General features: G+C 43.5%; 1 protein-coding gene across 1 annotated transcript in view; it reads left to right on the forward strand.

Annotated features, from left to right (window-relative positions):
• The first annotated feature begins 5,173 nt into the window (after positions 1–5,173).
• ERICH3 (glutamate rich 3) overlaps positions 5,174–14,669 on the forward strand; it is a 107,632-nt gene continuing 98,136 nt past the window's right edge. Inside the window, exon 1 of the mRNA XM_041748585.1 lies at positions 5,174–5,411. Coding sequence (XP_041604519.1) covers positions 5,389–5,411 — 23 coding nt within the window. The 5' untranslated portion in view covers positions 5,174–5,388. The remainder of the gene's footprint in view (positions 5,412–14,669) is intronic.

Below are 14,669 nucleotides of genomic sequence, written 5' to 3' on the forward strand. Positions count from 1 at the left end.
TGGTATGATTCATTCAAAAGATGGGTATTAAATGTTTCCAAAACTCATGGCAATTTGGTGGGCACCGAAGGAGAGAGCAGAACTTAGTTTGGGGGTGGAGGAGAGTAAGACATGCATGCAGACAATACTGTGTATCTGGATATGTGGCGTGATCCCTAAAGACAACGCACATTAGAAGGGGAGGTGGCCCCGCAGCTGCGGCTTGACACGCTCGATCCCTGTTCAAATCCTGTTTCCTTGATGAAGCCGTTACCTTCCTACCTTTCCTCCTTTTTCTCCTCTTCCCTTTTTCTACTCCAGATCACAACCTCCGTTAATGTTCGGGCTACAGAAATGAGAACAGGGTCTACAGATGCTGATTGAGTCTACTGTTGGCGTGAGAAGCTTACGTGGGGAGATGTTAGCTTGGGGAAGACATGCCTCTTCTCCCCGGGCCCCATCCACCTGGCCAACTCCTACACAGCTTTTAAGGCTCATTGTGAGACCTGCCTCCTCCATGAGTTTCTCTGACTTCCTTAAACAAACATTTTGGGGTAGGGATGGAAAATGTATTTATCAGCAATATAATTACTTCAAAACAATAGAAATAATGAATATCCTTTATTTTTCTTGCAGATTTCTTAGTGGTTATGCCTCCCCCAAAGCCTTTATGTTTCTCTCTTTTCCATCTCTTCCCCTCCATCATGGCCAATCTCTTCCTTCTCCTGGTATTGAATACCCGGGAGAGGGTGGTGAGAAGAATCAGTACGTCAAGGCTAGAGGGAATAATAGAGTGATTGTTGAGAAGTGATGGTCAGCATCACAAAGCATGGGTAGGTGGCTGGAAGTGGTGGGGATGAAGATAGGACAGGGGCATTAGTCACATGGCACCCTTATTGCACCTTCTGCAGACTTCCATCACGGCACTTGGCTCTTCGTCATTCCTTGTCTGCAAGGCTATCGAGCCAGTAGCCTTCAAGCATGAGGGCAGAGAGGAGTTCGGGTCATCTTTGAGTCCTCGGGTGTAGTAAATACCATTGATTTCCCGTGGCCACCAAATAAGTTCATTCACTGCGATTCAACTGATCTGTCTGCAGGTTCAATCAACTCACACATAGGGATAGAAGGATCTGGAAACATCTTGCCTTTCTGGGTTACTCAGAGCTCCGTGTTAGGGATGTCCCTGTAAGTTTGTCATTCTATTTGTTGTACATGCTCTCTCAGCCTTTCCTATACCTAGCTTCACTAAATGTCTCACTGGATTTAGGCTAATTAGGGAATCTTATTTGGGAAGGTTGGGAAATCGTTTGGGGTTGACGTTAAATCCTTATACATGTGCTCTTCATTCTCCAGCTTCTCAGTGCTATGGCTTTGAGTGACCTGAGCTAACTTTGGAGGTCTGCACAGTTGCGCCCTGATGAAATGCTTGCATTGCTTACTCCAGTTCCATATGGTGTTGATAAAAGAGAGTAGCCCTGGGTGACATCAGATCACCACGCATGTTTGTCATATCTGGGAGGAAGCCTGGATGACTTCACCTTTAGTTGTGGGAGAAAGATAAACCCGTGGGAAGATGGGTTCCTCCCAACCATTTGTTCATTCCTTCATTTGCTTATTGAGCACTTACGCTGTGACAGGTACTCGGGATAAAATGGTGAAAGATGTGGTATCTCCTCTCAAAGTCCATGAAGATAAATTATCTTTCTGGTTGCAGTAATAATATAGGCCGGGAGTCAGCATACTTTTGCTGTAATGGGCCAGATAGTAAATACTTTCAGTTTTGTGGGCCATGAGTTCACTGCTGTAGCCACTCAGTCCTGTCTTCGTGGCACCAAAGTGGTCATAGATGACTCATAAACAAACGGATGTGGCTGTGTTCCAAGAAGACTTTATTTAAGGATATGGAAATGTGAATTTTGTGCAATGTTCATGTATCATATAATATTATTATTCTTTTCATTTTTTTCAAATCATTGGCAAATGCAGTAGCTCTTGGTAGCTTGTGGTCTGTACAGAAACAGGCAGGGGGCTGGACTTGGCCCTTGGGCCATAGATTTCCCAGCCCTTACCCAGGAGACGGTCACTGGGAGTTTAAATCTGTGATTCCTAAGCCCAGCTCCTGCTAAACCAAAGTGGAGATCCACTTGTCTCCTGGCCCCAAGCCCCAACTCCATAGGTCTTTCTACAAAACAAAAATCTTTTTTATAAACTTACGGTACTACTGGGAACATCTGGGGACTTGTTTTCCTGCGAGAAAATGAAAATGACTCCAGTGACTATTTGGTCTCTGGAACAGTTTAATTTAGGGTGGTTTTTTTTTCTTTCCTTTTTTTTCCCTTTCCCTATCTCCACACTAGAAATTAACATAAAAATTCTTTCTGGCTAAATTCCCAATACATTTTCACAGTGAGCATTTTCTGAAGTGAAAATTAGTAGCTTCCTTGCAGTTTTCATCAGGGATGTGAAATTGTGCAGCTCACAGGGGTGGAGAACTCAAACCCCATTTATGAATTAATACATGCTGCCAAGGGTACCTTGCTGTCTGCTGAGTGCCAGGGATTCTTTTCTACAGAATCCTGAGTATCTACATAGTATATTTTAATTTCCTTTCTCGTTCCACCAGTGAGCGGATTCCATTTTCTATTTGCACAAGTGAATTAATATGTAACAACTAGTACCTGTATAAGATTATATTATTTACAGCATCCGTAGGGGTTAGCGGCACTTGGGCAAATTTTAATGTCTTTCTCTAGCACCCCCTCCCTCCTGGCCAATTTTTATCCAGGTGAAATGTAGTAGCAGGGAGCTTTCAGGACGTCATCAAATGGGGGCCACAGGCGGTGGGAGTAGACATCTGTGGGGCCCAACTGGCTCGAGTCCCATTTGTGGCTGCACGGTGATTAGAGATCGCTGGATCTTCCTTGTTGAAGCATCAGATGCCACTTTCACATCGCACATGTCTTTTCTTTGACAACCTCTTCTTTTCTCTAGCTCTAGCCTTGGTCCTCAAAGCAGCCTTGAGTCCTCAGTCTCAGGATCTAAGCTATTGAACTAGAACTCTATTTTCCCCCTGCTGGGATAGCTCTGATCTTTCAGGTCAGAAAACTCTGATAGTGGAGGAAATAGGACTCTTGCGACAACTCTCAGGAATCATGGGGGAAGGAATGTTGTCACTGTTAAAAAAAAAATACTTGGGGGCTTTAGGATCAGACTTGGATTTGAATCCTGGTTTTTGAAGAGATTGTAAGAGGCTGTTTCCTTCACTTATACATCAAATGTTTGTGGAATGGCTCTTTGCTTCTGAGAAGACAGAGAAATAAAATCCATGTACCACATGAAATAGAGGAGCCCCCGTTCAAGTAGGAAAGACAGCCACCCACCCGTAAGTCCAGGGAGAGCGGGCCGCAGAGGTGGAAGTCATCAACACACCTGGGGACACCAGGGGAGGTGGTGTGCAAGCTACGTGTTGAAAGACGAACAGTCAAGTGTTCAAGGAAAGAAGTGTGTTCCCGTCCATGGGATAGTGAGAGATTCGGTTTTGCTAGAGTTTAGGGTAGCACACATGGAGAAAACGGTCACAGTGGGGCTCATGAAGGATTCAGGGGTCCAGTGATGAGGGAACCTGAGCATCATGTGAAGGAAAGTGGACTCTGACATGCCCGGTGGGTCTGTATGATGGTGGGAAAGCGGAATGCACCAGTGAGCGAAGCCCACCCCACCTGTCAGTGTCGGAGCCAGGATGGAGATCCGTGGAGGGCTCAGCCACCACGGCCGTGTCCAACCTGCCATGTGCAAAGGGCGAACCTGAGGCCAGAGATAGGTCAAGCAACAAAGAGCCTGACAAAGCAAAACAGGACTGGGGGTAGGTCATCTAGGTCCAGTGCCTTAAGCTTCCTCCACAACGAGGCCCTCTCATGTGAATCCAGGCTGCTGCACCTAAGCCCTGCCTTCCACAGGCTGGATGCATTTTTTTTTATGGTGAAAATATTTATATTTGGATTTATAGCCAGCTGGACTCAGTTTAGATGATCCCAAGTTTGTTGGCAACATCCTAAGCATCATAGTCAGGAGTCAGTGGAACATATGCTTTCTTCTCTCCATCAGGCCTGACCGAGGTGTAGACGTTGGCCACAACGTCCCAGAGCTTCTCCACAGCCTCTTTGGTCTGGTGCTGATTGGCCTTGACATCCACAATGAACACAAGTGTGTTGTTGTCTTCTATGTTCTTCGTGGCTGACTCAGTAGTCAGGGGGAACTTGGCTAAAAAAACAAAACAACAACAACAAAAAACACGGTCTGGATTTAAACACGAGCTCGAGCCTTGCAGTCGCTGAGAGACCGCAGCCCCCAGCCCTGGGAACCTCAGGGCTCTGGGCGCTGCCTGCGGGGGCTGGGGCCCTCTGTGGGGTCAAGGGTGGAGACTTTCCCCCGAGGAAATGACGCGGTGGCCAGGCCTCGAGACCAGAATACAAATCGAACCCCAAAAGATTGAGAAAGACGGGTCTCTTTCCCTTGACCTTGCCCTCCGGGGCCGTTCTGTTTCTGCACACTGCGCCTGGCAGCGGAGCAGCTCTGGATCCTCTTACCCTGCCCCAGCCGCGCCGGCCCTTCCTTCCCCAGGGAAGGTATGTGTGCGCGCGTGTGTGCGCCCGGGCATGTGTGTGCATGTGTCTGCGCATGTGTGCATGTGTGTGCGTGCGTGTGCATGTATGTGCGCGTGTGCATGCGTGTGCGCATGTATGCATGTGTCTGCACGTGTGTGTTTGTGCACGCACGTGTGCGCATGCATGTGTATCTGTGTGCGCGTGTGTGCATGTGTGCGCGCGTGTGTGCATGTGTCTGCGCGTGTGTGCATGTGTGCGCGGGTGTGCATGTGTGCGCGGGTGTGCATGTGTATCTGTGTGCGCGTGTGTGCGCGTGTGTGCATGTGTGCGCGTGTGTGCATGTGTCTGCGCGTGTGTGCATGTGTGCGCGCGTGTGTGCATGTGTCTGCGCGTGTGTGCGCGTGTGCATATGTGTGTGTGCGCGCGTGTGTGTGCGCGTGTGCATGTGTGTGCATGCGCGTGTGCGCGCGCCTGGTGTTTTCAGCTGACAGGTGCCTGGGAACCCGCGCCCGGGGCAACGAGCGGGGCGCGCGTCTCCTCCCACGTCAGGGCCCAGAGGGGCTGGAGGGAGCGGCCTCGGCGCCGGCCGCAGCGCTTGGGCCTCGCCTTCCCTGGGCGCCTCCCTCCCCGGGCAGCGGCGGGTCCCGGCGGGGCGGGGCGGGGCGGGGCGCGGCGGGGGGCCCGGGGTCCCGGGGCCGGCTCCGACCCCCGCCGCCCCAGCGCGCTCCGGCCGCGCACCTGCCCCTGCACCTGCACCTGCGCCTGCACCTGCGCCCGCCGCGGGGCCCGCAGGGATCCTGCGAAAATGAGCCACCCTCCCCCCGCCGGGTAAGTGCCTCCGCTGCGGAGAAGGGGGCGCGGGGGGCCCGGGGAGCGCGCGGGCGGGGGCGGGGGCGCGGCGGGGCGCGGCGGGGCGCGGCGGGGCGCGGGAGCCGGGCTCCTACCTCCGCCCTCCCTCCCCCGGCTGCGGTCGCCTCCCGACGTCTCCCCGCTGGAAGGACCGACATCCAGGCCGCGGAGCCGGGCGTGCCGGTGCCCGAGGCGGGGCGTTGGCGGGGCGATGCACAAGTGGGGTCGCCCCAGTGCGCGTCCCTTTGCAGACTGGGGCGGAGGGCGAAGTCTTCCGGGGCCTTTTGCATAGAAACGAGGTGTGAGTCGATTGGATGCCCGGGAGCTCTCTGCTGTGACGGGTGCCCTCAGGTCAGGGTCGCGGGGATCTTTACCAGCGTGTCCCCCCTCCCCCCGGTAGGATGCTGGGGAGGAAGGAGGAAGGAGGAAGGAATTGGGGCCTCCTGTGTTTACACGCGGCCTCCGGCTGCTCTGGGCACGGTGACTCCCCAGAAGATGTATTTGGCAATTAAACAATCTCTTCTAGGAAGTTAACACAGTCATTATTGGATGCTGTTAAAAAAAAATAATAAAAATTAAAAGAAAAGAAAAAGGCCTTGGTCCTTTCGTTGGAACGGAGACTATCCAATTTCCTCCCGAATTAAACAATGTGATGCTTATTAGATGGTTTTTTTTTATTATGATACATCTAGTAAGCAGATAATATCCTAGTTGATCTTGCAACTAATTTGAAAATGTTTTCCTTTTTAATTGGATTTATTGCACATTTTCAAGAGCGGCGAATTTAGCCGAGGACAACATATTTAAGATCATTTGGAGTCTGTGACGTCTGAGAAATACCACATTAGTCGCTGGGTTTGGGGATTGACGGTCGAACTTAAAGATTTTATTTTTTAATGAGTTCTCTCTGAGTGTAGTGACATAAGCAAAATGTTTGAAAAACGAAAGGTGTGCAAGGTGCCATGTTGCAAGTCCATTCTGCAACTTCTTTTCTTTTTTTCTTTTTCTTTCTTTTTTTTTTTTTTTTTTCTGGAAAGCAATGTAGCTCTGACTCAACAAGCTTCCTCTCATCTTATCCCAAATTGACTTTGGCTTGGGCGCTTTGCTGCTTTGATGCCCAACTCCTGTGCAGTTTTAGTTAGCCCTGGGTCGTGTGGGTTGTGGATGGCACTATTTCCCTGCAGCTGCTGTTTTTGCAGCGTGTCCGCATTCGGGAAAATGAATGCGTCAGTCATGGTTGTCTTCCTATGTTTTTCAAGTTTTTGGCTAAGTTAGAATCTTATTAGACCATTTAATCATCCATTTTAAAATGTGGGAAAACCTGTAGCTGCTTATTAAATTGTGCATGATTAAGATTTCAGAAACTGGAGTGAAATTTTTCCAAAGCTCCATTAGTTCCAAGCACATGCAAAAAAAAAAAAAAAAAAAAAAAAAAAAAAGGAACATTGATGACCTAGGGAAAGAGTATGCTTTTTTTTATAATAAATTTTTTTTTATTGGTGTTCAATTTGCAAGAGTATGCTTCATGATACTCTTCAAGAAAGATACTAAGGAAAAAAAATAAAAAAAGAAGGATACTAAAAAAAAAAAAAAAAAAAGAAGGATACTAAGGTGGCAGCACTAATGTTGCACTGAAATTGTAAGCTCCTGGAGAGGAGGCCCCATGTCTTACTAATCTTTGTGCCCCCTTTACCTAGGGACAATGTTCTGCATAAAGTAAAGCTCAGTAAGTGTTTGTTGAATGGACGGTATTTCCTGACACCGCATCCAGTCTAGAGGTGGATGTTTTCACGTAGGGAAGCGGTTTTAGAGCTGAACATTTGTTACCATGAGCCGAACAAGTGTTTACCATGCGCCAGGCTTTAGACTAATGTTTTACATGAAGTTGCTCATTGAGTTTCCCCACCCATTTCATGAGGCACATTCTAGTTCCCCCTCATTCTCACCAGGAAGGAAACTGAGGTCTGGAAATTTCTAAGTAAGGGGAGTGTCAGGGCTGGAAAGCAAAACCAGGCGGTCCAGTTTCAGAGCCTGTGCACTGAGCAATTCCTCTGCATTGTCTCTCATGGCCGATGGCTGAGGTGTATTGGAGCCCTAGATATATAGAAATTCCTTTTTTAAAAAATTTAATTTAATTATTTATTTATTATTTTTTTATTGGAGTTCAATTTGCCAACATATAGCATAACACCCAGTGCTCATCCCATCAAGTGCCCCCCTCAGTGCCCGTCACCCAGTCACCCCCACCCCAGCCCAGATATATAGAAATTCTTATCTAGATCATATCAACATCTGACCAGTGATTCCTAACTATCTAGTATTTTGATATATCACCAGAAAATTATTTTGTAAGAGTGTGTTCATGTGTACATTTTTTTGTTTTGTTTTTAGTTCATCGGGAGTAATTGAGAACAATAAACACAAAAAACAACAGCTCTAAATGCCTTAGAATTCACCCAAGAACAAAATTATTCAAATTGCTTAAGTTCTTTTGTCAACATAAGTAGTGATTATTTTTCTTGCCTATGCCACCATTTGGAAATAATAAAAGTTTCAGTAGCAAATAAAAGGTTTCATTAAAGCTGAGAGAGCTTTTCCATCATTGCTGAAGCGGTTTGTACTTATTACATTTTAAGGATAAATGGTAATGAAGTGTAGTCGTACAATGAAACGGAAAGTCCAAATCCCTAAAATTCCACCAATCAATAAGCGACGGCCCGATGCTTTCCCTTGGTGCTTCCTCTGAGCTGCGCCGCTCACTTAATTACAGCATGAAACACTTGATGTAAAATTTGCAAAGGGCCTGTGCTGACTTCGTTCGGAGAGGTTTGGAGTAAATAAAAATGGTCTTAAAAACTTCTGCCAAAGATTATAATAAAGTCTTTGAATCTGAGCTGCATTGTAATTTGGGGGAAGTCAACTATAAAATACCGCTGCTGGCACTGCCCTCTCTAATGGAATTGTTTTAGAGTGGAAAATTTCGGCTGATCGTCCCTCTGGTTTGCTACATCTCACTGCGGGTTGCTATTTGTGTGCGTGCACGTCTGTGGGTTCTTGTGGGTCGCGCGCTGGTCCCCGAGGTGGAGTTGTACACCCCTCGGTCATGCATGCATGAGGATAAGATGATACGGCTCTTCTGACTCCTTCAAAGGATCATCCCTGGATCCATGGGAAGTTGACTCCCTGCGTGAAAGATAAGCGTGGCTCTCAGTAGAGATAGTCACACTCGTCTGTGAATTTGCTTTGAGGAATTGGAAGAATGGGGAGCCGTGTGGCTTACGACGAGATAAAAATGCAGAAGATGTGTGTTTGGAAAGATTGTTCCAAGGTTTAGGCACGCTTTCTGTCTTTCTTTTTTTTTTTTTTTTAAATGTAGGCTTACTAATGTATATCTTTTTAATGTGAACGAGGGTCTGTGTAGTGACAGGGCACAGATCTACCTCGACTTACGACAGGGTTACGATCCAGCAAACCCAAGGCCAGAACGCATTTAACACACCTAACCTACTGCACATCGTAGCTTGGCCTTGCCTCCTTAAACGTGCTCAGAGCACTTACATTAGCTCATATATTCGGGCAAAATCATCTCCCACAGAGCCTGTCGTATCATAAAGTGGCAAATAGCTCATGTAATCCACCGAACGCTGTACCGAGAGGGAAAACCAGAATGGGTATCTGGCTACATACGGAATGGCTCGGGGGTATCAGTTGTTCATCCTGGGGACTGTATGCGGACGGGGAGCTACCAGGCTCAGCATCACCAGAGGGTATCATACCACATATCACTAGCCCGGGACAGGATCAGAATCCAGAATTCAAAATGGTTTTCTCTTGGGTGCATATTGCTTTCGTACCCTCATAAAGTGAAAAAAAATCACAAGCCAAACCCTTGTACGCTGGGGACTGTCTATATAATGGAGTGCGGGTTAGAAAGAATCAGCACATCCCTAGTACTCCCTGGTAACTCAGTTCTTCTTCATCAAAGGCAAGGTGAAAACTGCTATGAGTAGAATTGTTAATTTTTAGAATTGTTAATTTATATATATCCAAAAGTGACAAAAAATCATAAACCCACCATGCCATTTACAACTGGAGTGCCTGCTGCCCTTCACCCTTTTATTTGTTTGTTTGGTCCAACACGGGGTTTTTAAAGATTATGATATAATTAACATATAATATTAGTTTCAGGTGTCCGACATAATAACTTAATATTTGTACCTACCGCTAAATGATCAACACAGATACTATATGATTTCACCCATATATGGAATCTAAAACAACAACAACAACAACAAATGAACTAATAGATACAGAGAACAGAACATATTGGTGGCTGCCAGAGACAGGGGCCAGGGTCGGGGGAGGTGGTGGTGAAGTGAGTGAAGGGAGGCAAAAGGTACCAGCTTGCAGTTGATAAATAAGTCATGGTGATGTAATGCACAGTGTGGTGGCTAGAGCTAATAATACTGTTGATTTTTTTTTTTTAAATTGGAAGTTGCTTAAAGAGTAGATCTTATAAAGGTCTTATACGCACTCACACAGAATCTGGAACTACGTGTGGTGATGAATGTTAACTAGATTTATTGTGGTGTCTCTGGCTTCCTAGCGAAGCGTAGTGCTTCATATGGTTGTAGTGACATTCCAGTCCATTCGTTGCTTACTCCTCACTCCCACCACCGGAATTATCTGTGTCACACTGAAAATCAGACTTGACGTCATTAAATATTTGAATTCAAATTGGGTAGTTTCTATTCACCCCCCCCCATTGCATATTAACAAGTTAACTTCAAGAATAAGTCATTTCTGGTTAAACGAGTGAATTGAAAATGTCCCTTTATCTTGACTTCTTCTCTGATCATCTGTTATGGAGTCTGCTCTTTTTGTTATAGATGGGATGTCTTCCCTTATCCCTTGGCTTAACAAACCTGTTCACGTACACAGGTGGGATTGGACGGGGATTTGCTGATACAACCTCACTCACTTCTTTGAATACCTTCAGAATTATATGCCAAAATCACATAGCGATCTATCGACAAAAAAATGTTTTCAGTGATCTTTCAAATGTGGTCCTTCAATTGTGTTGAAAGCAAAGGATTGGACATTACTTGCAATCATATTAGTTGCCCACTCAAGAAAGTTGAGTTGTATTAACAACCCTGCAAAACTTCAAATTGTCCCTTTATTTTTCAGATATTTTTCTAAGTTCAATGCACCCTAATCACGCACCGGGTGGTGGGAGGTATGCCTTTCTTTTGTAAAAATAGAAAGATGAATATCAAAGGGAAAGGAGGGGGGATCAATATGACTTGGAGGTGCATTTTTTTTTTGTTAGGAGAGCACAGAAGAAACTATAGGGTATAGAAATTAATTCCCCTTGCCTGGGGAATAGAAGCTATCCTTGCCCGGGTTGTAAGTCTCTAGGTATCCAAGAAATGCACGTATCCCAGTATGAACACTTCTGGTGTAGAGAACAGGGTACTGTCAGGTGCAGTCTACTGAAGCATCCCATTTCCTTTCTCGTAATTTCTACTGAAGACATTTCCAACTGGGGACCGCGGAGCCTTCCCCAACTTATTTTGATTATTAATAACTACAAAAAGTTTTTCGGGGAGATGAGAAAATGGAACTTCTGTGACCCAATTTTTAAAATTCAAATCGGCCTCAAATAATCTGGGCCTAGGTGTTTATGTATTTTCAAGACTTAAAGTTTCCAGAGATACCAATTTTCAATGAAAATTTTAGATTCTGGAAGATAGTACTGAAATCATCTTTTTGACTTTAATTAATAATTTTGCTACAGACCAAGAGAAGTAGTATGCAGATTGAATTATTAGATCTTTCCTGCCAATGACTTACTCAGTTTCCCTCACAAATAGTTGAAAATAGTGTAGGCTTTGGAGTAATTTTATAAATGTCCATGGGTTTAAAATAAATGGTTAAATTAGGTGGGGGTAAAATTTGTAAAAAAATTAAAATAAAATCTAGGATTCAATATTTATATTGATCTGTAAGTATCTTTATCACCTTTCCCTAAACTTGAAATCCCAAATAATTTATTCTGAATATGATTTATATTTTTCAAAAGGATAAGCAAAGAGGACAATCAATGGAGCCATAGTCAAAGTAAAACCCTTGGCACTACAAACTAAAATAAATATTGTGAACTGACAGATATTTATGCTTTCGGTTAAAATTAGCTACTAAAAGTAAATGTATTTATATATAGTTGCCTCATTAAATTAATTTTTGGTTTGGGTGATCAACTACTGTTCCTGATTGCATTGAGTAAGACTTGGGCAATGCCCTCAAAGGCGATTTATTTGAGTGTATAAACACTGCATTTTGATTTTTGTCTTAGTACCTTGCTTTGGCCTACCTCTATGGTTCTGAAATTTATGCATACAAAGAATTACTGAGTAGTGCGGCATATACACAACCATGAGTATTGTACTTTGTGGGTTAAGCTCATGATTTTTAAGGATATTTTTGACCATATATTTGCATCTTATGCTGACTGAAAATGTTAACCCAAATGTTAGATAGGATTCCAGTATACCTCTGGTTTCTAAGCTATTTGGGCTTTTTTTTTTTTTTTTTAAACTAAATAGAAGCTCTAAATAACTCTCTATCTTCCAGAAGTTCCAAGTAGGGAACACGTCTTTCACTGACGTGTTCATTGCTGCAGATTGTTATATCCGAAAATATATTTGGATTAAAGTAATTTACCTGAGAGCTTGCCTTTCTGGATTAATGTCTTTCCGGAGAAAAGAGGAAAAGATGTTACAAGTTTAGTAGATGTGGCTGAAAAATCATGCCTTACTGAAATTCTGTCAATATTAGGATTAGAAGCTTTTTGAGAGTTGTTATCAAAGCATTGGTTTTTATGGTGAGCCTCAAGACACATACTTTAAAAATGAAGAACATTTCAAAGTGTAGATGTATGGGTCAGACTTCCTTTAATAACTTTCCATTCTCTTGAGGGTTCCCCTCTGCCCTTCACTCTTCTTGTCTCCTGGTCTTTTACGTATGGCCATCTCTTTTTTTGGTCTATGGGCAGATCTCTGTGAAGTGAAATTTCTTCCGCCTAGTGCTCTGGGGGTTCTCTTTGGAGAGCTTCAGTATCCTCTCCACATCCATCCAAACCACCTACACGGATGTAGTGGGATCCAGCAGTTATCTGTTCCCCTTTTGGATGGATCGTCAATGATCCTTTTCTGTTTGCCAACACAGATAATCGGAATCAAAGCGTGGCTTTTTTTTGTTCATATCTAAATCTATGTTATATATTTCAGTTGGTCATCTTTTGGGCTATGCTTGTGTTTTGGGCTGAATTGTACCTCCACCCGAATTCCTACGTTGAAGTGCTAACTCCCAGCGCCTCAGCTGTGACTGTATTTTGAGATATGGTCTTAAAGAGGTAATTATGGTTCATGGAGGTCAGTGGGGTCATTAATCTAAGATGACTGATGTCCTTGTAAGAAGAGGAGCTTCAGACACAGACACATGCACAGAAAGAAGACCATGTGATAGAGGGAAAAGATGGCCATCTGCAAGCTAAAGAGAAAAGCCTGGAACAGATCTTTCCCTCGTGGCTTTCAGAAGAGGCCAACTCTGTTGACACCTTGATCTTGGACTTCTAGTCTCCAGAACCACGAGACAATACATTTCTGTTGTTTAAGCCCCACCTGCCCCCCACCCCCCATTCTGTGATACTTCATTAAGGCAGCCCCATCACACTAATACAACCTGTTTGTCCCTGCTGAGGCTCTTTATTACTTGGTCCTGCAAAAGCTAAAGATGGCCTCTGTGAGAAATGTAGTTATTGAAAAGAAATGATTTAACAATATGAGGCTCATGAAGAGTGGAGATTGGAAGCCAAAAGTTGAAAAGGAAGATAAAACTCAAAGCAAACAGAAAATATGATTAAAGCACTAGTGAGGAGAAGTAATTAAGATAATAAGTCAATGGTTTCTACTGATAAGGATTGAACTTTTCTTTTTAGTCCGATTCGTAATCAAATTACTCCCTCCCTCTCAGCATCTTACACTGGATGGGATAGAAAATTGAACATTTTAAGCTGGTGATCCATTTTTCTGTGACTGTTATTATTTTCGTGTAATAGTAATAAACGTTTATAAATTAATGAAAATTCTTAGGGCAAAATATTGAAACAAGGGAAAAAACAGCAGGGAACTAAACAGACAATATAAATTGCACATAGTAGTTATGAAACAGCATTAAAAACTAAGGATTTTAAATTGAATTGAATCATAGTGTTTTATAGTAGCAGTTAATCTGACATTCTCTATATGCCATGGATTGTAATATTTTATATTTGTGAATATTATGTGGCTCTCATATTAAGAAGCTGTTTCTCTTCATAGCTTGCTCCAAGATATTTATAATAACATTGTTTCTGTTGTTTAGATTCAAATAAAAATAATCTGCTGTAAATTAGATTAATAGACTTGGGATCTCAGATCTCTGGGTACTAGGGATCCAAGTTGTTTTTTAATTTTCTTCCTTATCTGTATTTTGAAAAATTTCTGCTTTGAGCAAAAAAGAAAAGAAAAAAAAATAAGGATTACTTGAAATCCTTCCATTGATGAGCATCGATTTTTGGTCATTTTCTTTTTTCTCCATTTTCCCATGTATTATCCTACTTTTAAAGCTCTGCTGGCAAAGCTATATTGTTTGAAAGGCTGTTTCTAAGACAGTACTGTTTTTAAAATCATACTAAGAAGGCAATTCCCTCATAGCACTCCAGTTGTCTTCATATTTCTCTTGTAACTACAAACATTTTATACCTCTCTACGTATTTTGGTCCTCCAAGTACATCAGGACTGTGCCCTGCACTTAGCTCCATAATTACTGACATAGGTCTCGTATGTTATTGATCATTTATGATCAGTTTCAAGAGCATATTTGTTCATTCATTCAATTAATATTTACTGAGTGTGGAGTACTCAGTACTGAGTGTGGAGTACTGGTTACTAAGCTATCATATTAAGCACTTACTGTGTTCCAGTAATTCATCTGAGTTCTTGAAGAAAACCTAAACAGTTTTTCTTTTTAAAGGTTTCAGAAGTCATTGAACATCACTGAGTTTGGCTCTGCAAGGGCAGCAGGGTAATTTTATCAGTTAAGAATACAGTATCTTATCAGTTGAATATGGCAGGTAACAAAAAACCAAGTGAATAGTGCCTTAAACCACAACAACATTTATTTATTTCTTTT

The sequence above is a fragment of the Vulpes lagopus genome, chromosome 3, assembly GCF_018345385.1.
Source record: "Vulpes lagopus strain Blue_001 chromosome 3, ASM1834538v1, whole genome shotgun sequence".
In the NCBI taxonomy this organism is placed as follows: Eukaryota; Metazoa; Chordata; class Mammalia; order Carnivora; family Canidae; genus Vulpes; species Vulpes lagopus.